Source organism: Rhineura floridana, chromosome 13 (assembly GCF_030035675.1).
Source record: "Rhineura floridana isolate rRhiFlo1 chromosome 13, rRhiFlo1.hap2, whole genome shotgun sequence".
NCBI lineage: Eukaryota > Metazoa > Chordata > Lepidosauria > Squamata > Rhineuridae > Rhineura > Rhineura floridana.
In genome coordinates, this window is record NC_084492.1 from 39134816 (window position 1) to 39158072 (window position 23257).

A 23257-nucleotide genomic window follows, 5' to 3' on the forward strand; every position below is an offset into this window, starting at 1 on the left:
TTGCGAAGCTCAATCAGAATGCCTATCAAAGGCCCTCAAGTCTTCACAAGGCAAAGCACAGCCTCAGGACACATGCTAAATCTGTCAGAGAAGCATAAGAGTCTAATTAGGAAAAACTGGTGAAGAGTGACATTCGCTGGACATGCGTTATTGGGTTCCTAACAAAGTTATTTGCCTCAAGAAATCTCCTTCACAGAATGTTTTCTGAAGATTATACCCTCCAGTAGTAATGGATAACATATAAATGACTGCTTCTTACTAGCTTATGGATACAGATTTGACAATAGCTCAGTTTGCACATAATGCTAACCCAAACAATAGCTTAGTGCAAAGATGCAAGTATGCGAGTTCCTAGAGAGCAGATCACAGCAGCTGTTTTCTTCCTCCAGCCCTCTTTGCAGCAGCATGATCAGAGCAGGCTGTAATCTCCTGTTGAGAGCCCAAATGTCTGCCCTAAGCCATGGTTTGGCTTAGCATTTTGTGAGAACTAGGTCACTGTAACCCAAGTTCTGTTTTCCACGCAAGCCAAAAAGAAAAACTGCTAATTTAGAGTTTGCCTACTAGTAATAATGGGGAAATTGAACACTTCAAAACACATAGCTCTAAGGACAGCAAATTCCATGCCCAGGTTTCAGGAAACCACTCTTGTTTCATATTCAAATCAGAAAAACAATCATACCTCAACACCTGGGGCACACCAGCATTCACAGATGCAGCTTCAGTAGCAATGCATACAGAACTTCTGTTTTTTTAGTGAAACCATCTTGCTCAACATCCAAAACATCTGGAAACATCCTTCCTCTTAGGAGGGGAGACAGGCAGAGATATACTGATGTTTATGGCCCAGCAGCAACTCAGCCACACTGTGCCATGTGGTAAAGGAAAGGACCATCGCTCAGTGGTAGAGCATCTGCCTTGCATTCATAAGGTCCCAAGTTCAATCCCCAGCATCTCCAAGTAAGGCAGGGAGGATTTCTGCCTGAAACCCTGGAGAGCTTCTACAAGTCACTGTAAATAATACTGAGTTAGATGGACCAATGGTCTGACTCAAGTATAAGGCACCTTCCTATGTTCCAAATGCAGGGGAAATCTTTCATCAGTGACATGTTCCCAATATCCCTTCCACAGGAGGGATACAGGATTACTATTTATTATTTATTTATTTATTTATTATTTGATTTATATCCCGCCCTTCCTCCCAGCAGGAGCCCAGGGCGGCAAACAAAAGCACTTAAAAACACTTTAAAACATCATAAAAACAGACTTTAAAATACATTAAAAGAACATGTCTTTTAAAACATTTTTTAAAGCTTTGAAGGCATCTTAAAAAAGAAAAAAAGGTTAAAAACATTGTTTTTTTAAAAAGGTTTAAAAACATATTAAAAAGCAACTCTGCAGACACAAACTGGGATAAGGTCTCTACTTAAAAGGTTTGTTGAAAGAGGAAGTCTTCAATAGGCACCGAAAAGATAGCAGAGATGGTGCCTGTCTAATATTTAAGGGGAGGGAATTCCAAAGGGTAGGAGCCACAACACTAGTACTAGTCTTACTTTTATATAATTGTTGGGATACAGAATCATAGATTGAAATTACCAGCACAATATCTATCCTGTGGCATTTTAACATATGCATGAAAAAGCAGCAAAGATATGAATTGTATATTCGTGAAATAAATGGACTCCACTGTGTAGAACTGCTACAATCAGTAAGGAAAGAAATGTGAAAAATCTGGGCATGAGAGGAGCATGAGATGGAGACAAACCAAGGAAGAAGCCATCCAGTAGAGGGTTAGGGCTGAACATGGATGCCAAATCAGATAGGGTGGGATTTGTGTATCAACAAAAGATGTTCTGTGCCGCTGCAAGCCAGTCATTATGAAGCCAGAAGGGAACTGTTTCTTTCTGTGAGTATCCAGGGCACCTGCAATACTGAGATCATTCTCTAGCATCACATACCAGAAAAATATTCAGAAACTTGCAGGGCTTGCCAATGAATTTTAAAGGACTGATGAGAATATACCCAGGTGTAGACAGAAGGAACTCCTCAAATGCAACTATTCAGGACAGTGTAGCCAAGAATGAAGTACAAGATGTAATGCTAGAGTTATTATTGTTGTGGGAGGCAGGGGAACAACCTCTTTGAGCATCAGTTCTACTAAAATAAAGACAACCCTAGAAACAAAGCAATGAGAACAAGAATTCGTTGGTTGCTTTAACACCCGTGCAGAGAACCTTTGGCCCTCCAGATGTTGCAGAACTAGAACTCCCATCAGCACTGGCTGCGCTTGCTGGGGCTGATGAGAGTTGTAGTTCTGCAACATCTGGGGAGAGGGAAGGTTCCCCTCACCTGCTTTTAACATATCTCATCAGACTGTGTATGAGAATGCAGGCAAGCTCCCATCATATTAACCCAGATTCTGCCTCCGTTTTATGTCTGCTGCGCCCCAGAACCATGCTTTCTGGCTGGACTGTGCTATATGCAAGACTAAAGGCAAGGGCAGTGTACCATTCTGAAATGCAGCTCAAGTCAGCACAAACAGAATCCAAATTCAACAGCAAGAAAAGTATAATTATGTAAATTCAATTCTGCTACTGCTAGCAGTGGAGAATTACCGGAAACCATACAGAGACCAAAAATCATGCCTTTTAACCACGCCCCACTCAGGCTTTCTTTGGCTTCCAAGAGATCACAAGGCATTACCTAGAGTAAGAATGAGGATTGTCTGGCTCTCCAGATGCTGTTAGACTCCAACTCCCACCAGCCGTGGTGAGAAGCGATGAGAGCTGGAGTCCAACAACATCTGGAGGGCCACAGGTTCCCCCATCCCTAACCTAACACATTGTCAAGCCATAAGAGCTAGAAGCTTGTTTTAAAAAGCAAGCATTCAGACTCTGAGGACATGTATTTTATGTCAGACCTTTTATGCATAATATGCCTGGGCTACAGAATGTAGTTAATTGACCATTTTAAACTGGTTTTCCAACTTGATTATTTGTATTTGTTGTTGCAACCCGCTCTGTGGTCTTTATATTTATATTATATAAAAATTAATAAATACATTATCCAAATACTGGGTTCTTCTTCATTGAAAGGTTAACAACAATGTTCCAGCCCATTGTCCTAGAGATGGGGAGCAAGCTGCCCTTCAGCTCAAAGAGAAGCCATGCCATCGGTAAAGTACCCCACACACAGACTAAAGCCAAGGCAAAGGGTGGCAACAGTTCCAAGACATCCACCAAACAAGGTGATGTGTTTAATCTCTGTCTCACTGGAAGTAAAACCGTGAATGTGGCAATGCAATTGCCTTCAAGACAATTCACTGGTCATCCTAAACCGCATACCAGGCCCCTGACAGTTATCCAGAAAGCTGCTTGGGACACAGGAAGTGCTGTCTTCGCACACCCTCATCTTACCATCTCACTTTGTTGCATGTCTGCGTAGCACCAAGTGGGGAACCTGCCACCATGGGGACTTGGATAGGGCTGTGTTGCTTGTTCATGACAAGGTCCAGTTTCTCTTCCAGGGATTTGCAAGTAGCTTCTAGTGCCAACAGCTTTGCTTCAATACTATCCAATCGCAGGCATATTGTTTGATTAATGGAATACAGGAACGACTAGGGAAGAGAAGGAGCCAAATAAGCCAGTGGTTTTGTAAAAAAAACCCTACAGATGTATCTTCCAAGAACATACACACATCAAGGTCCAGCTAAATACCACAGGTACTCAAGGAGCACTATCAGGCCACCCAGTCGCTAAATGCAATCATCCACAAAAATTGATGGAATATCACAGCATTATTGTGGCTTACTTGCAAGCCTCAGTTTAGAAGGCTCTAAATTCAAATAGTTAGTTTTTATTTTTCACCATTGGTGAGATGCAGCAGGGTTAAAATGTCAGGCTGCTGCTTAGGCAGGCAGAAGAATGAGACATTTATAAAAGTGTACTACCCATGGTTAATAAAAAGAAAGAACTAGATTTTTTAAAAAAAGAAAACTACTCTCTGTATAAAATTGCACAACAACAACTACTGCTACTACTGCTACAATGGAGACAAGAGGATTAACATTTGAGTTCAAACTTCAGGACTTTGCCCTTACTATGGGTATGCCTCACCCACCTAAGATCAGGTGCAATGGATTCCAAAACATGGTCACAATACCCACTTCTGCTCCCACTGAAATCTTTTCATTTTCACAGGAAACATTGAATCCTGGCAGATCACTGTCATTGCAAGGAGGCCACGTCCGGCTACGCATAGAGGCACCATTGGTGGAGACAAGGAGGGAGGCCATTTCAGTTGTAGTGCTCAGGCTGTGGCAGGATCGTTCCCAGGAACTCTAGCAAGTCCTCTCCTTAATGAATTCTAGTATTTGGCACAATCTATTCCATATTGTTCTAACAGGCCTATCCTGGGCCTCCCCTCAAACTTAATCTTTATCTGATGTTCTTCTTCGCTGTTTTTAGATTTTAATAGGTTTTAAATTGAGCAATCAGGCACCTTGGCTGCTTTAGGAAACAGAGGGACATAAATATTTTAAAATCAGTTCCTAATGTTTTGGGTTCTAAGGCAAGTCAAGTAAGGTTTATATATACATACACCCATTTTCTGCACTTATTGCCATTAAAGGCTTAAAGAAATAACTAAAGAGCAACATTAAAAAGAACACACACACTTTCCTATTTACAAGAAAAACATTTTTTGTTTTGATTTATACTTCATTTTCTCAAAGATTTGTTGTCTTTTACATTCAAAACTGACTTAAATTGATGGTTGCATCCAGTAGATAAAAAAGAATATTTTTTTTTTTAAAAAACTGTCATCCTATCTAAAGGCAGCAAAGCTACAGGGAAAAAATCCTGGAAAGCTACTGAATTTATAAGCTACTATTGAAAGGATTAATTGGGACTGTACGCAAAATGCTTCTCTCAAATTTTGAACCGCAGTTTAATCTAATGATGAGTTGGATTGTATTACTGCATTTATATCCCACCTTTCCTCCAAGTAGCTCAAGGTGGCATATGAACATGGTTCTCCCTCTCCCAATTTATCCTCACAAACACCCTCCAACTGTTGGGGGACTACAAGTCCTGCCATCATTAGATATGCTGGCTAGGGCTGATGGAAGATGAAGTCTAACAACATACCCTATGACTGAAAAAATTGCACTGGCTGCCCATTAGCTACTAGGCCAAGTTCAAGGTTCTGCTTTTGGTATACAAAGCCCTTCACAGCTTGGGACCAGGATCCCTGAAAGATCATCTTACCCTATATATATCCAGTCGATCACTGCACTTTGCAGGTGAGGGCCTCCTGCAGATACTACGTTATCAGGAGATCCATTTCGAACAACATAGGGAGCAGACCTTTAGTATTGTGGCACCTACCCTTTGGAATTCCCTCCCCTTAAATATCAGACAGATGCCATCTCTGTTATCTTTTTGATGCCTACTGAAGACCTTCTTCTTTCAACAAACATTTTAAGTAGACACCTTATACCAGTCTGCATCTGTGCTAGAATTGCTATTCAAGATGTTTTAAAGCTATTATTTCTAAAAGATGTTTAAAAACTTTTTAAAATTATTATTTTAAAAGGTGCTTTATTTTAATATGTTTTAGAGTGTTTTTAGTGTTTTTGTTTGCCACCCTGGGCTCCTTCTGGGAGGAACGGCAGAAAATAAATCAAATAAATAAATAACAGAATAACCACGTGGAGTGCTACAGGCCCCCCATTCCTGTAGTAACAGAATACATCCCTGTCGATCCAATACTAATGGCATTTTGTGAAAAACAAAAATGTCCATAGCCACCTTAATTGAGGGATCCTGGCAATTAATTTCTATCCGTTGGCGCTTTAAAGGTGGGTCTACATCTTCGTCTGTTACTTCATGGTTTTCCAACACAACTGTAGAACAAAAACAAAGCAACCCATTTTTGGTGTTTCTAGAAATGGCATAAATACAGTCAAATACAATTATGTCACCACGTCACACTGGAGGCAAGACTATGTTCAAGACTTGCAAGGAAGAGTTCTAGCTTGAAAACGTGCAGGGAAACTCCTTTTCCCAGACTTATTTCTTTAAAAAACTGAAACTAGCGGCTATCTGAGGGTGTTTCAATAGCTGATTCACGGTAACAAGCTTGGTAAGAAGCTCTAGATTCAGCCTCCTGAACAGAACAGACCACAGGCTACAACAGGCCTGCACAATCCTCTTCCATCATGCTGTTCCCTAAAACTCAGTCTGTTCCTGGTGGCTGCCATGCTTCAGTATCGGAAATTAACAAAGGCCACGTTTAGGGAGATAGTAAAATACCAGGAGGTATACAGGAAGGTAGAGACTGGGAAAAGAGGACAGAAACTCAGGGTGTGAGGTGACCTATCTCTGCAACAACACTATTTGATTCAGCCCCAAAGGCAGTTCTTTATAATTCTGCATTTGTACAACACGTATCATGAACACACATGCGACCAACAGCAAGACACAGGATGCCTTTGCATTCATTCTTCTTTGTGTCCCTCTAACAACATACCTGGATGGTCTGGGTTCAAGTCTTCCACAGCAATCTGAACCACATCAGCTAAATCCTGTTCTGTCATCATTCAGAAACAGGCAACAGCGTTGGACCTAATACGTTCTATCAGCTCATGCAAATCTGATCCTGCAAAACATCAAGAAGAAGAAATTGTAATCATACAGTGGCAGCAAGATTCACCACATGTCACACTGGAGGCAAGACTATGTTCAAATCATATTTATGAGCTTTTTAAAAAATAATTTTGATTCATTTTTCAAAAAAGACATCCACTTGATCCTCACAACACAAGTTTCCGTTGGTCATTTAACATAGCACTGTCCTTGAGAGCAACAACAGGCAATTAATTTATGCTGTACATGCACAACTATATTACTATTGCAATCCGAAGTTGCTGCACATGATTTTCACAGTTACTAAATGCTAAGGTTAGAATTCCCCACTGCACTCATAAGAAAGAAAACGACCCTTTTTAACTCTTCGATGACACATTCTGAGGACAGACTCAAAAGCACTTCAGCTTGAGATTAGATTGTTACCACTACAACCTTGCACAATCACCTTCTAATGTAAACCGTAAGAGGCACATAATAGTGGTAGAAAGATGAATTTTTTCCACCATTCCAATGCTTATTTATTAGGATTCTTAGTCAGTTAAAGAAATCTCAGCTGACTAATTTTTTTTCTTTTTTAATTTAACACTGCAATTCTTTACTTGTCTATTCAGAAGTTAAGTTCCACTGAGCTCAGTAGGACTTACTCCCTGTAGAGAACTGGAGACTTAGAGAATTGGAGGTATATGGGAATCAGCAATAGTTCTAAAGCAAGAAGTTTATATGTTTTTAGATTATGTGCCCGCTATAACAGATATACTCTTAAAACTGCCATTCTCTTCTAAGTGAGAGGATATTTATTTATTTATTAACATTCTATCCCACCTCATCCCACCAAAGAGACTCAAGGCAGCTAGCAGATCAATGATACCAGCAAGGGATGAAATCCAACATCGCACCAGTGGGCTTCCCCTCCTTCTCCTGCCCCATGCATCCCTGCACTCCCAGGCTGTCCTGGAGGGTCCACCATCCCTCTAGAGCAGATTTTTGAGAGGACGCGGAGGATTGCAGCGGAGAGGAGGGGATGGGGGTGTTGTTGCATGAGTGGAAGTCTGTTCCACTCACACACAGGCACCACTGAATCTCAACCAATAGTCTAGAAATCAGAAGAGGGCTAGGAGTGGTGAGGGCAGCTATGAGAAAACTAGAAAAGGTCCTCAAATGCAAAGATGTATCACTGAACACTAAAGTCAGGATCATTCAAACCATGGTATTCCTGATCTCTATGTATGGATGTGAAAGTTGGACAGTGAAAAAGGCAGATAAGAGAAAAATCAACTCATTTGAAATGTGGTGTTGGAGGAGAGCTTTGCGCATACTGTGGACTGCGAAAAAGACAAATAATTGGGTGTTAGAACAAATTCAACCACAACTATCACTAGCAGCTAAAATGATGAAACTGAGGTTATCATACTTTGGACACGTCATGAGAAGACATGATTCACTAGAAAGGACAATAATACTTGGAAAAACAGAAGGGAGAAGAAAAAGAGGAAGGCCAAACAAGAGATGGATTGATTCTCTAAAGGAAGCCACAGACCTGAACTTACAGGATCTGAACAGGGTGGTTCATGACAGATGCTATTGGAGGTCGCTGATTCATAGGGTTGCCATAAGTCATAATAGATTTGAAGGCATATAACAACAACAGAGCCAGTGTGGTATAGCGGTTAAGGTGTTGGACAACGACCCGGGAGACCACGGTTCGAATCCCCACACAGCCATGAAGCTCACTGGGTGACCTTGGGCCAGTCACTGCCCCTCAGCCTCATGAAAATCCTATTCATAGGGTCGCCGTAAGTCGGAATCGACTTGAAGGCAGTACAATTACATTTAACAACAAAAATAGCAGCACAAGATAAAGCTATACCAGTGAAAATTGCTTAATTAACCAAAGATCTCTTTAATTGCCTGAAGCTATATAGCAATCGGGCCTGTCAGATCTCATCCAGCAAGGCACCACCAAGCAGGCCCTACCTCAAGTCGACACCAGCCTTGCCTCTCGAGGAGGAAAGGGAGAATAAGACAGTGCTTGTCATCTGCAGTTTTTATAAGCATTTGTATTAAAATATATATATCTTATATCTGCTAACCAATTAATTGGGGAAACCTTTAAAGTTGACTAAAGGGGGGTTGTTTGTTTTACTCAATCAAATTAACAGGTTATTCAGTTAAGTGCTGCAACCCTAGTATTTATGGAGTCAACACTGCAGCCAAAATTGGCAGGGTGGCTGGTGCTCCGCCACCTCCTTCACCACGTCCCTTTCCTTCTCCTGGGGTGACCCAGGGTGTCCTCTTGCCTGTTCCACCCACGGATCAGGACAGAGAGGAGATGTTGGCTATCGCACAACTCCAGAGCCACCTCCCTCCCAGAGATGCATTGCGGTTCACGGCACTTCCAGAAGCCCTGGAATTCCTTTTGAGGAATCAGAAGTATTCCTTTTGAGGAAAGCTTTTCAGGACCACAGTTAATACTGGTAAGCAGGCAAGGACGTTATCTATCCCCCCGCCCTTACTCTTCACAAATATAAACACAGTCCAGTCAACCTGATTGGCTTTTAGATCCCACTGATTTCAATTAGAGTGAGTTATACACACTGAAATCAACAGGCCTTAGCAGTGCTTAAAGTGGGCTGGACGTGTCCTCTGTTTTTAAGCATCTTGATTCAGGCTTGACATTTACATGTACTTAGAACTCACACATGAGAGCCAGTGTGGCGTAGTGGTTACTACGACCTGGAAGACCAGGGTTCGAATCCCCACACAGCCATGAAGCGCATTGGGTGATCTTGGGCCAGTCACTGCCTCTCAGCCTTATGAAAACCCTATTCATAGGGTCGCCATAAGTCGGGATCGACTTGAAGGCAGTACATTTATGTTTTAGAACTCACACAGAGCCTTCTTAATAATAAAATAAAATAAATCTACATAGACAGATGGGAGAAATGATGCCCAAGAGTGATGCATTCCCACAGGCCAGGCTTTCCTAACCTGGTGCCCTCCAGATTGTTTGGACCACACCTGCCATCAGCTACAACATAATACAGCTGTGCTGACTGGGGCTGATGGGAGTTGTAGTCCAACACATCTGGAGGGCACCAGGTCAGGGAAGGCTGTTATAGGTTCTCTTTGTCAGCACAAATTGGGATTTGGAAGCTCCTTTGGTTTGAATTAAATCAGGTTTCTCTCTTCAGTCTCCAGAGTTTCCACAATTCAGCTCCTGCAATATTCAGTTCCAAGCTCAGCCTCGGCGGTGGTTCTAGAGCCAAACATTTTTCAGCACTGTCCCTCTGGAGTTCCCTGTCAGGAATTGTTACAGGTCTTATTAAAGGAAATCTCTAGCCTCCAAAAACTGGATTAAAATCACTGGAGCAATCCACATCTGCATTTCCCACAGTTAGAGAGGGGAGTGAGAATCAGGAGGGGGCAGAGAGACACAAGAGTAGGCAGACTGAGGGTGTGTTCTTTAATACCTGAAGCAAAGAACATTGGCAGGATAAATCTGGTTTGCCGGTAGAAATGGCAATGCATCATTAAGCACCGTAGCTGAATTAAAGCCAACTGCACACTACTTCCTGCTTTTCCTTCTTCCACTCGAATATCAGAACGCAATTGAAACAGGCAGGTGGAGAACAATTGACATGCACACACCACAGCATCGCCGAGGCCTCTAGACCAGCCAAGGCAGCAGCTTCTCATTACAAAAAAAAAAAGCATTCTAAATTCTTCCAAATGAGGACACCACACGGTATTGGAGCTGTTTACTCAAAACACTTCGGCTGCCAAGAGAGATTCATTTGAAATTCAGATCACCGTGAAAACTATTATGATTGCATTCACTGTGGCAACATGCCCAAGCAACCTAGAGAGAGATTTAGGGCATGTGGTTGCCATTTCTATCATTTTGGCAAATTAAGTTTGCCATTTCTCAGAAGTCCTGGGAACCAGCCAGTCTTAACATAATAAAACAGCTGTGCTGGGATTACTGTTTCATAATGTCACTAACTGCAAACGCTATTGAAAGCCCTGCCCTGAGCTTGAAGGGAATGAATCTTTTAATCCACACATTTAGAAAAGGACAAAACCAAGTGCTCCTCCTGCCCCCGCCCCAGTTTTTCTTCCTTTTCTCCAAACCAAATCAAAATTCACACACAGATTAACTCAATAGAATTCCTCTACTTGAAAATAATGTTGATATATGCATGCACGTGTATTTTACAATCACCATACTGTGTATTCTGGTGACCAATAAAAAAACTCTAAGATCATATAACATTGTGGTGACTGCTCCATGTGTCAAGCAATTCACCGCACACGCCAACCTCAACTTGAGGTCACAACCATTTTTGCCATGTCCTTTATCCTTGGATTTTTAGTTAGAAATTAGCCACACTTTGAAAATTTACCTTTCATCATGGGCGTTTATGTTTAAAAGATAATCAAGATATCATTTTGAAGCAGTTACATTCCCCACATACTTGCATTCCAGCCTATCAAAGGCTTTTTCGGCATCTACAAACACCACTAAATGTTTTATGGTTTTTTAAAATGTTCCTTCTCTGGAAAACAAAGTTTAATCTGTTTGAATAATATCTTATTCAATGCAAAGGTTAGGATTTTATCATCCGTACTAAGAAAAGAGATAGGCAGTCAGGTCTCAAGCGAAGCTGGGAATTATCCAGCTTAGGAATCCATGTTGATCCCTGCCAAGGGAGAAGAATTCAGCCTAGTCTCCTACATTTCCTAAAAATAAAAAGAAAGCCATTTGGGAGACTGAATCATATGCAGCATATTACTGAACTCCACAGTAAAACCAGCTGGCCCTTCTCCATGGTTCAGTTTAAGCTCTTTTTCATGTCAGGTACCCTTTGCAGTCTTACAGGTGTATTCAAAATATCTCCTATATGAACGAAGAACTTTTAGAACTCTTGTGGAATTTCCAGGGTCCTGTGCAGCTCCCTTTTTTCAGCAGGGCTTGTACAGGACTAAAGAAAATAAGAAGAGCCCTGCTGTCAGAGCAAAGGTCCACTAGGTCCAACCAGAAGCCTCTTGGGAAGGCCCACACCCGAGGCCGCCTGCTTCTGAAGATGGAGGAGGTTCCTACATAGCCATCATTGGCATTACCTGCTTAACTTCCCAGTGCATAGGACCAAATGTGGCAACGAGCATTTGGCAGACCCCACCCCCAACAGAGGTAGCTTGGAGCAATGCATGGAATAGCTTTGGGATAACTCCCAAAATGTTTTGAGAATGCTACATTCCTTTGTTAGCCATGCATGGCTTTGTTTGTTTAGTAGTAAGAAAGGCATCTTTCCTCCTTTTCATGGTAAGATGATTTTTATGCATTAGATTGGTTTATCCATTTCAAGTTCAGCTTGGTACCATATGTGGATAGCACTCAGCTGAGTCTTTTTCTGAATTCCAAAAAACTTGCCTTGGGCTTTGTCACGGATGCGTTTTCCATGCTTTGCTCCAAAGCCACAAAAATAGCTTATTATTCTATGCAATACCAAGGTGCTTGCTTTTCATTGTAATGAAAACTAAAAATTATTTCATTAAGTATCCAAAGGCCAAGAAAAATTGAGCCAGAGTTGATTTGGGAGCTGTCAGTTACCCATTCCTTACTGGAACCTCAATCTTAAAAACATATGCGATCTGGAAATAGGCCCCACTGATTTAAACTGAACTGATTTTCAAGCAAGCATGCTTTGGATCACACGAAACAATTGAAATACGTGAAAATAAACAGGTATTCTGCAAATGGTTTCAATGGGGTATAGCACAGTAGGGAGGAGAGCCCGGCTGAGAGTCCAGAGTCTGTGAGTTCCAATCCCCGCTCGTGTCTCCTGGGCGTCAAGGGCCAGCTAAAGATCACCCCCACAGTGAGTGGCTCAGGGTTACGTGCCTGCCACCTGTGCAGCCGTGAGCAAGCTGCACGGTCCCAAGGAGCCCAGTTGCCCCCCAGCTGGCAGCTGCGGACAAGGAAGAGCCTGGCTTGTGCAGCTGTGGCCAACTGAGCAGGCCCTAGCCAGCTGTGGAGGACTAGCCTCAGAGGGAGGCAATGGTAACCCCCCTCTGAATACCGCTTACCACGAAAATCCTATTCATAGGTAGCCATAAGTCGGGATCAACTTGAAGGCAGTCCATTTCCTTTTTTTTCATAACACAGAATTCTATTCATTTATTCCTTCTAGGAATTCCTTCTCTACTTGGAACCTTTTGCAAAACTAAAATGGCCACTTCCAGGAGGAGCGAGGGCCTTCAGCCCAGGCAACCCTCCATACCTCTTGGACCCTCAGGCCTCTCCCCTCACCAGCCCCACTCCAGCCTTTAAGGGCTTTTGCCTAGCTGGAATGCCTCCTTGAACTGTGATGCCACCTCTTGAGACGGAGGGGGTGGGGGGTAGAAATCTCTTGCTTTTTTATGGCTGGAACATTATCTATTGCACAAAGGAAGAGTTGCGTCTATGGCTCTGCCCATTTTTGCCCCTGGCCCCACCCATCACTAGCATGTTCTCCCCACCCTGGAGGGAATGCAGCCCTGGGGCTGAAAAGGGTTCCCACTCCCGGCTTACATGTTAAGTTAAGCAATGGGAGGGGTCCTTTTTTGTCCCGGCACAACATCTTTACCTCCCTCACTCCACTGGCCAACTTTGGCAGCTGGTCATGACATCAGGTAACTGATAGATGGGTAATCCCACCCACCTGTCAGTTGACCCATGGGGTGGGAGAGGTGCCTGCTTTGCCAGCACGTTCCCCACAAGGCATGTGCTGATGAAGCATCACCACCCAGCAGGACTGAACTCTCCACTCATAAACTGATGAGCGGAAGGTTCAATCCTACTTGCTGCAGGGAATGAGCTGCAGCACCCAGCAGCACTGAACCCCCCTCCCCCACTGGCAACACCCAGTGATAGCGGCTGATTGACAGGTGGACATGATTTGGGGGAAATGGCCTTGTGGGCCAAATTGGACCCCATGGTGGGCCAAGACCGGTCTGCCAGCCAGAGGTTTCCCACCTCTGAGTTAAGAGAAACAATAAAAGCAAATGCAGGGGGCAGCCACGTTAGTCTGTTGCAGAGAAAAACAAAGATTTAAGAGATTTAGGGCTTCAGTCCTCAACACACTCACTAGGTAGTAAGTCAGTTCAGTGGGATTTACTTCTGAGGAAGCATGTTTAGGATCACATGGCTATTGTGGTGTAACCCTATGTGACATCTGACAAAGCAGGAAAAAGTCAATTAAAACTCAAACAGTCATATTTTTGAAAACTGGCCCATGCCCTATAAATGTTACTGCGTAGTTGGCTGCTTTTAAACTCTGGCTCAGAATGCATAGCTACAACAATGTCTCTGCCTATTAACTCTTGTTTCAAGTGACAGCTGTAACAGAAATAGAAATATAGAAAAGTGCAAAAGCCCTGTATATCCTTCAAGATTGGCACCCTTTGCCATTTAAGGGTTATAACATGCCTGGAGACAGATCCCAGGCACCTAAGTACAGACATGTTTCTTCCATCATCTCACAGGGTGGGCACCTAAATATTTCATAATGGCATCAAAGAATATGTAATTGTTTTCCAATCCCAAGTAGAACCCGGTCTCAAAAGCAATCTCAGTTAAAAAACAGAACTGCCCAAACATTTTTATAGGTAAAAAATACAATTGTAACATTTTCACCCCAAAACGTCAACATCTTAATCTAAAATCTGTACTCAACACGTGAATTCTGACAGAGTTATTATAAAACATACAAAATAAAGTAAAAATTACTTAAATGAAGGTACCAGTCAAGATACGAAGAACATTTCTCCAGGACCCTTAAAGGGTATTTATTTGAAGTGCAATTCTTGGCTTTTCTAGTCACTGAACTGCCTTCCGAACCAATTTTATTCTATCAGGCATGTTTGTGGTACTGAAGCAATTTACTGCACAAACACAAATTCTTTTCCAGTAATTTTAAAAAAAAGACTTTGGATGAAAACAACGCTTTCAAAACGAGAGTAAAATAAATCTAGAGAAAAGTGAAAAATTATGAACATTCTGCAACATAGTTGTCACAGTTATTTAATGCATCATTTTTCTTTTCTCAGGCACTAAATGGCAGCCAGCTCCAGCCCCATCCTTTAGTAGCCCACTTGCCCTTCATCCAACTCTGACGTGGACAACTAACAACGGTTTTACAAACCCAGCCACCTCCGTGATTTCTTCTAAATTCAAAAGCCCTAAACTTGGCTCTTATCTACAGATCCATTGGCAGCTAGATCTTAGTCATCTTATGCTACCCCAATGCTCCCTAACCCATGACATCATATGTCAACATGTTGTAACATTGATTAATATGCATAATGTAATAAAAAACAGCCCTTTAGTAAGAGGTCAACCATGTTATAAGTAGGAGTCCTGTCAATTCTCAGAGGATCGTTTGTGTGCCACTTTTAAAGCTAGATCTCATCAAGATGTAAAATCTCAAAAGGATTCTCACTGGAAAGGGAGATTTCATGCTGCACAGGCACCCTCAAAAAACTACAAAGAGGAACCCGTATGTGTTCAAGCCCAAGATTACTAACTGTAGTTTCTGTCACTTTTTCTTTTCCTTCTTGCCCCTTTCAGAGCTATTTTTAAGACTGCTTGCATCTGGACTAGGAAAATCCCAGGAAACTAATCACCCAGGAATGAGGGTTGCCAACACGTCACCCACAGGCACCATGGTGTCCGTGAAGGCCTTCAGTGGTGCCCTCAGCAGGTAGTTCAGAATCTGTGCTTTCATTTTTTTTAAAAAGGAAGTCTCTAGTCCTCCTTGAAAGAAAGTTATGAGGAAATATGCGGGTACCCTTCTATGTGATTTATGTGAAATGGGACAGCTTCACTGCTTTTGCAGTTTTATTACCTGAGTCAGGTCAGAGCTGTAATTGATAAGTGAATTGTTTGGACACTAGGCAACAGGAATCCTGGGGTCCTAAACAGCTGCTGTTTTGCCCTCCCTTTTAGTGTCCTGTTCCTGCTTCTGTCTTTTTTTCTAGGCCTTGGAATCTCCATAATTTGCCATTCCTTTTTCACTAGCAACTAGGATGCATCATTCCCGTCCTGGGTTCACCTGAGATCAGGAAATGTCTAGAAGTTATTTTCTGCAAATACTACTACACATTAAGTGTGGGTGAATGTTAAAGAATCTCTCTCACCTCAACAGGCAAATGTGAAAACTTTGCAGAGGCTTGGATGTACCTCCTGCTTTGCAGGAGCTAAAGACCAGGGACTCATTAAGAATTCAATATATAGTTAACCTACAGTATAACAGTATACATATCTACTCAGAAGTAAGTCTCTTTGCATTTAATGGGGCTTACTTCCAGTAAAGTGGGTTCAAGATGGCAGCCCAGGCTTTCATTTAGGGTTGACATTGAGGAGAAACAGGATTCCTGTGCCTTTAACAGCTGTATAGCAGGTGGAAATTCAACAGGTCAAGCCTTTTCTAGCATGGAAATACAATTATAGGAAAAGGTTCACCATGACTACTCTGTAATTTTCTGTTATGCCATGCGCCCTCCCCCCATGGCAGTCATTTTGTGACTGGCGCCCCCAGCACTCTCTCAAAATTCCAAATGTACCCTCCGGTCCAAAAAGATTGGCAACCCCTGCCCGGCAGCCTAAAATACGGATATTGACTCAGTTTTATTCCTTTACTCCGTATATGCCATGTTGGTGTTTTCTCAGTTCCTTATGGCACAACTTCCTAAATACTAGATGTTGCTTCTTTGGAATCTGAAGTGTACTTTACATTCTTATTAACATAAATCACAAACAATTGTAATAATTAAAAATACGCAAAATCATCAAAATATTGCATAGTCCAGAGCATGAATCATCATTCAGTTTGAGACCAGAATGGAGGACTGGATGGGCCTTGGTCTGATCCGGCAGGGCTCTTCTTATGTAAAACTAGACCTGTTCTTTGGAATCTTTCCATGTATAGGTAGTCCAAAGACCTTGATTAGCCAGAAAGATACAAATGCCTATACATGCAGCCTACATGGAAGTTAGTGCCTACTCCCAAGTAGGGATGTAAGGCAGCACAATTTTCCTTTCCACCCTACATTTGTTCATGCAGCACTGTTTCAGTTACACGGCAGTTCATATTCCACCCAAAACTACACTGTTCATCTCAATGTCCGCTTTGGCGAAATTGTTATTTACGTAATTGTTGTTATCCCACCTCATTCATTTCCATGCAAAGGAAATGCAATGCAAAGGGGGGCGGGGGGGAGAGCATCAATTGCATGTCATTTGTGGACTGAAAGCAACAGTAGCAAATAGCAATCATATTCAGTGGATTGATTTCTGTTCCAGACATGGATTAATAAGCCAACATCAACAATTTCCACTCCTCTTTCTCTTTTTGACAGAATTCTCTGACATCTTTGCTCCCAAGTAAGTGTGCACAGGACTTCAGCACAAGACTTACAGCAATCAAGTTATTTCTAAAGTGAATCTGTTGGGATCTCCTGGCCAGAATAAGCCAAAACAAGTCTATGTTTAATTTTTAGGCAAATAGCCAAATGTTACTATAATACACATCACTCTTGCATTTAAGCACTAGCCTGGTAAGCGGCAAGGAACTGCATGCAAGTGAGATGGAGTGCTGAGTCCCTCCTCTGCACCAAGTGTAAAAACAAGCAGAATGCAACAAGACAGCTGCGAAAGGGATAGAGCTCTCCATCACTCCTCTTCCAGACCACAAAAGTCTAGTAAACATTTTTGCCTTTGTGGGCTAATTTACAAGACTGGGTCAAATCATTTACACAGCTACTGAGCATTCAGCAAAATACAGTAATGCAAGAATTGCCTTGAAAGATTACACCAAGGTCCATCTAAACCAGCATTCTGTTTTGATCTGCAGCCAGGCAGATGCTCCTGGGAGCTCACAAGCAGGACACAATGATGACGGCCATCTACTATTCTTTATCATGTCTGGTATTTGGAGCACCCTGCCACTGAACATGGAGGGGGTATTTAGCTATTTCAACTAATGGCTGCATGACTCCCCCACCATGAAACTGTCAAATTATTTTATAAGGTCAGCTAGTGTTCATAATCATATCCCATACCATAAATTGTGCGCAGTACTTCCTTTTGTCCTATCAATTTTCATTTTATTACTCTGAATTCTAGTATTTTCCCACTCTCTTAACGTATCTCCTAACTGGTTATTTTCTTGTTTTGAAAGACAAAAACAAATCCTTAACTTCTTAAGCTTCTTATCAGAGGAAAGTTGCTGATCTCCCTTGATGATTTTTGCTGCTCTTTTTTCTAGACATTTTCCTGTGGTATCTTCCCTAAAATGGCAGACACATTATTCTAAATGAAAACATCTATTGTATGGCAACCTTTAAAAATAAATGCATTGTACTTTTTCAGTATTTATGCTGTCCTTGCCTCTTATTGTGTTATCTTGCATGAAGTCTCTGGAATATATGGATACAATGGTCTACTTTATCTGAATGTCCAACTATCCAAGGTAGAGGTGTCTTGGGTGGGGGCTAAAGGAGAATGATGCCGCGGATAGAGTATGGGATAAATGTTCCATGTTGCTTCTCCTCAACCACAGAGCTCAGCTCCCTGGTGGATCTTGAAGAGGTCAGTATCTCTCAACCAAGTTGATACATGTGATTAAAAGAAACCATTTATTAACAACAATCATCCTTTGCCGTCTTTACCTTATTTTGCCTTAAGGGCAAAAAACATTTGCCCTGTACATTTCTTTGTGCAAAAAGTAATGCCATTTCAGTCCTATGAAGAAATCTAAAGGTGTGTTATCCCTACAAACAAGTTATTGAGTCCTTTATGCTCTCATTCCACGTCACTTGGGAATGCAAAAACCAGCTGCATCTTGGTATAGACGAAGTGCACACATCAGTCCTCCAAAGCACACAAGCCAATGATCAAAGACCCAAGCTCAGATGCCAAGCAGAGGAAGGCAGCAGATCACATTGGTTGCTGAAAGCCTTCAAACAAAATCCCTAACTCCTGAAAAATAAGAGATAAAAATTACAGTTACGCAAAGACAAAGTATCAAATGCAGTTGAGTTTGAAAATGAAGTTTAATGAAGAACTGTGTGTTTCCTCTAGGTCTGGGTAGTTCTCGGATTATTAAGTGGACAATCTAAAAGGACACAGTAGCCATGGGGTATCACAAACCCTTCCAAATCAGTGTGTGCATTTGGGAAACTACAGCTTCTTATGATGAGAACGAGCTTAGGTGAACCTTGGGCTTGAACACTGCCTCCTCCCTGTTCCCATTAGATCAGCAGCCTTTGCTTGTTTTTGATTAACCACAGTTTGCCATTGGTTCCCAAACCTAAACTATGGTTAATCTTAACTATGGTTTGTTGAAACAAGCCAGCTTCATACTCATAGTCTGAAGGTGGTTTATTTCAAATTGGCCTATTTTCACTCTGGGCAAAGAGCACACCTTTTATGTATTCCATACCACAACCCTAAGTTCTAAAAAAATACTTTTTTGGGGGGAGGACTGAGGAAGACTGAGAAAGACTGAGATAGCAAAGACTAGACTGACTCCCACTGCTAATTGTTTTACGTGGTCAGGGAATGAATCAGAAGATGAACAAGTTCATTCCAAGATAAGAGAACGTGAAAATTACAGGGTTTGTGGTCTCCTGTGACAGATAAGTGACCCACAGATCAGTACTTTTCAATTGGTGGTATTTCATACTGCGCCAGATGATACAAGAACTGCTGATTGAAAAGCACTGCTATTGCTGACCTAAAATAATGAGCGAAGAACTGAGGCCGAAATACTGTGGAATTCTTTTAACCATACAAATACGGGCTGTTGTTTCCATTCAAAGTGACCATTTCAAAAACATCCTCCAAATCCTCAACTTTAAGTGAATACAATAAAGAAGGTGTGAACTTACTATGGAAGGCACACATACAGAGGGGAAACCAGTCATCCGCCCACATGGTAAGAATTTTGCCACTTGCCGGGTCCAACATGAACTCAAGTTCTCCTTGCTACACGTGCATATGCCACAGATAATGTGCTTGGCAACTGGTTGTCTCTGTCCACCCTTTTCAAACATGTTCCCTGTCTACATACTTCACAATCACTTGCCCTTTCTTAGGATCCTCACTGCAATTTTAAAGTCTACCATGGATCTACATGGCCTCATGGTTAGATATGTCTCCCCTCCCCACACTGACCCATGGACACAGGGAAAGAGCAGCCAGTATCATCACAGCCACTGGCTCAGTTACATGGGAAGAACCCAGACAAAAGCTCTGCCCCATTTCAGCTCTTTGCAGAGACTGCAGCGCTGGCCCCTAAGGCAAACAGCCTCCCAACAGGAGCACCCATAAAATATTAGCAGAAAATAAGATAGTATGACTAGCATGGAAATGGGAAGGGGTGCAGTGGACGAAATGATCTGTATTTACCCAAAGTTCTTGACCAAGGATTTAGATATTCACAGCAGAGAGACATTTCTCAGTAGGAAACTGGTCTGTAAGTCAAAATGTTTGTGCACACTGATCCAAGAGCAAACAACCTGGACACATCTTACCTCGAATTACCCGAAGTATTTAGACTAACTCTTAAAATAAAGGTGATGGCTGTTTTTAGAATACCACAGAGAAGTAATACTGCTGTTTGTCACATACAAGGGGTGGGGGCGGTGCTTGGAAGAGAACTGTAGAAACCTTACACTAATATAGGAAGACTGCCAACCTAAGATGGAATTCCTCAGGGTGGAGGGTGTATTATTTGATGTAGTTATCCACTTCCATAAATTTTCACCTGACACACTTTATCAATTGGCAGGGATTAAAAGTAAAAGATGGTATCTTGTTTGGTGCACTGAGAGTATCCCTGTCCATCTGGGTATGAAGCTGAAACCAAAGGACTGGGAGAAGCACACAGCAAGCCAGGCCAGAGAACTTTTCCCCAATGGCATTTGCATACTCTGAGCCACATCCTGGCCCGCATATATGGATGGGGCTGGGAGAAAGGAGCCAGCAATACAGATGGCCTTTCCCCACCCCTCAGTAAGCAGGGCAAAGGGGCTGAGCTCCTATCCTGTGCAGGGAATCTTGCAGGACTGGAACTCAGCCCCACAGGAAAAGGAGGGAAATGGGAGGTAAGCTCCAGCACTCCAGCCTGCTTCACAGATCTCAGCCATCTAAAATAAACCCAAGCACTAGATGCCGTTACTGTATGAGGCTGCCAAGGGCGTGCTCTCCTACATTTCCAATATACTGTTTCAACACTTTAAACCATATGTCTAACTCTTTTTCACCCCAAGTTAATAAACAGGACAAAATGAAGAAACCAAGAAGAGAAATGAAGTTTGTAATCCTCTACATAGCTATGGAGAGAAACTTTCATTTCTCTCAGCAAGACTTACGAATAAGTAAGCAAGCACAGAATGCAATTGCCATAGTCACACTTGGACTATGCTTGGTTATTTTAACAATACAGATCACAGGGCAAGGGAGATAGAGATTGCTTGTACTTGTAAATATGCTTCAGGGAATCTGAACACAGATTATGGTGTAACTTTGCCAAACTGATTTGATTGACATCATCAAAACAAATTACACAGCAGAACAGTTCTGAGTTTAAATATTTATTTTAAAGAAGGTTGTACTTCAGATATCCTTCAGAAGATTTCCAACAGTTTTACCAAAAAAAAAAAACCGACAAGACAAAAGCTATTTGGAAGCAATTGCTACAGTCATTGAGTAGCTAAGATGTCAAACTTGTATCCATTATCAAGATAATACAGAAGATGGTTAGAAGATTTTCAAGGGAAGGGCGCCATCTAGTGAAAAACCAATATGTCCTCACAAAAGGAATCAAGAGTGTCTTGAGCAGCAAAAGCAAAAGGCTATGCCACTGCAATTCCAAACAGCAAACTCTTGTCATTATAGGTTTTTTTCTGTTGAAGATGGTAAAAATGAAAGGATAATAATGAGAACAGAAAGAAGCAGTGAATAAAAGCAGCTGACCCTCCAACAGGGAAATGGTGGAATGGATTCTAGCGGGAAAAGGGAGAATGGGCTCAGTCATCTTTCAACAAGAGGCGCACACAGACTGACTGACTGTCTACATAGCAAGTTGCCTTATACCAGGCCAGATTGTTCATTGAGACCAACACTGTCTCTCATGACAGGCAGCAGTTCTTCTTGGGCCAGGAAAATCCTTCCCCACCACTTCCTACCTGATCCTTTCAATTAGAGCTGCCAAGGACTGGATCTGGGCCTTTCTGCATGCAAATCACGGAACTATGGACCTTCCCAACTCTTCCATATTAAAGGACCAGTAGTCTGCCTCTTTGCCCCTATTTACTTGACTTTCTTACATTATATCTCACCTTTCTTCCAAGATAGCGTGCATGCAATTCCCAGGCAGTCATGCATCGAGGCACTGACCAGACCCAGGCCTGCTTGGCTTCAGCAAGGTGGGGGCCTCATGTACCTTCAGACCATAAATATATGCATACTTGCAAGCCCCGCTGGTTTCCACAGACCTTGGTTCCAAGGGTGTTTAGTATCGCCAGCTGAACTAATTATTTTGATTTTTAATCCCATTTCATTATTACAGCAACTAGCTGGTGGTTCTGTGCTTTGGGCTAAAAATTGTAACAGTTTTATGTACTTTACCCCTTCAGACATGTAAATAGGGTGCTCAGGGATCTGGTAATCTGTGAAAGGTCCCAAGAATCCACTTCTAATCCCACATTGTGATCTATGAAGATAAAGGCTATGGTTTGCCTCTTCCATCTCCACCCTACTGTTGCTTTTCCTGTCCTGGCTGGCTAAAGAGTAAGCTGCCTTTTGCTCTTGTTATCCTATTATCAAATTTACTGACAGAACCATATAAACAAATTCTGCATCAAAGAACAGAGAAATGCAATGTATCTACCACCATACCTGGCATTTAACTAGGTCATGCAAAACCATCAAAATGGCATTAATAGTCAATTGCATATAATACATTTGTGGTATACTTCCACTGTCCCCCCCCCCCCAACAGTGATAATCAAGTTGCGTGTCCCTGTTCTATGCTGAGCTTGCCTGTTACAGCCCCCTGGCTGGAGCTGAGGGAAGCCGGCGGTCAATAACATCCAGAGGCCAACAGAGGCCCTATCCCTGTCCTAACGCTATACTGACTTATATATTTTACATAAGAGTTTTATATGTATTTTATCCAGAAGGCTAAGCATATCAAAAGGAGTGGACACTTATGTAAAAATATCAGACCTGGCTAAGAATAAATATGTTATCAAATATTCTTTCATGAGATGTTTTTCTCTGTGTCACATCACAATCAAATTTCACGTATGTGGACATGGGTGCGTTACTGAAGCTCTAACATTCAATCGGGTTTTTGACATTTGAACAAGTGTCAGACATCTGATCAAAATAAATGAAACTTGTTTTTATTCACTGCAGACCCCGAGCCAAGCACTTGTAGCCAAGGAAGAAACTGGGAGTTAAGACTAAAAACAGAGGTAATTTGACCGTGTTTCTAAAATGTTATCCACTCTGATACCATCAAGATCAGATGAACTAAGTCCTAAGGTTGGGGGATCCTTCA

The 23257-nt window shown here is 42.0% G+C and overlaps 1 protein-coding gene across 4 annotated transcripts in view; it reads right to left on the minus strand.

Moving 5' to 3' along the window:
* The window catches only part of BANP (BTG3 associated nuclear protein), a 199721-nt gene that overhangs the window by 173335 nt on the left and 3129 nt on the right, over positions 1-23257 (minus strand). For all 4 annotated transcript variants that reach the window (XM_061594509.1, XM_061594510.1, XM_061594512.1 and 1 more), the window contains exons 2-4: positions 6529-6657; positions 5808-5902; positions 3414-3613 (exon numbers count right to left, since the gene is read on the minus strand). In XM_061594509.1, the coding sequence (XP_061450493.1) occupies positions 3414-3613; positions 5808-5902; positions 6529-6598 (365 nt within the window). In that variant the 5' untranslated portion in view covers positions 6599-6657. The remainder of the gene's footprint in view (positions 1-3413; positions 3614-5807; positions 5903-6528; positions 6658-23257) is intronic.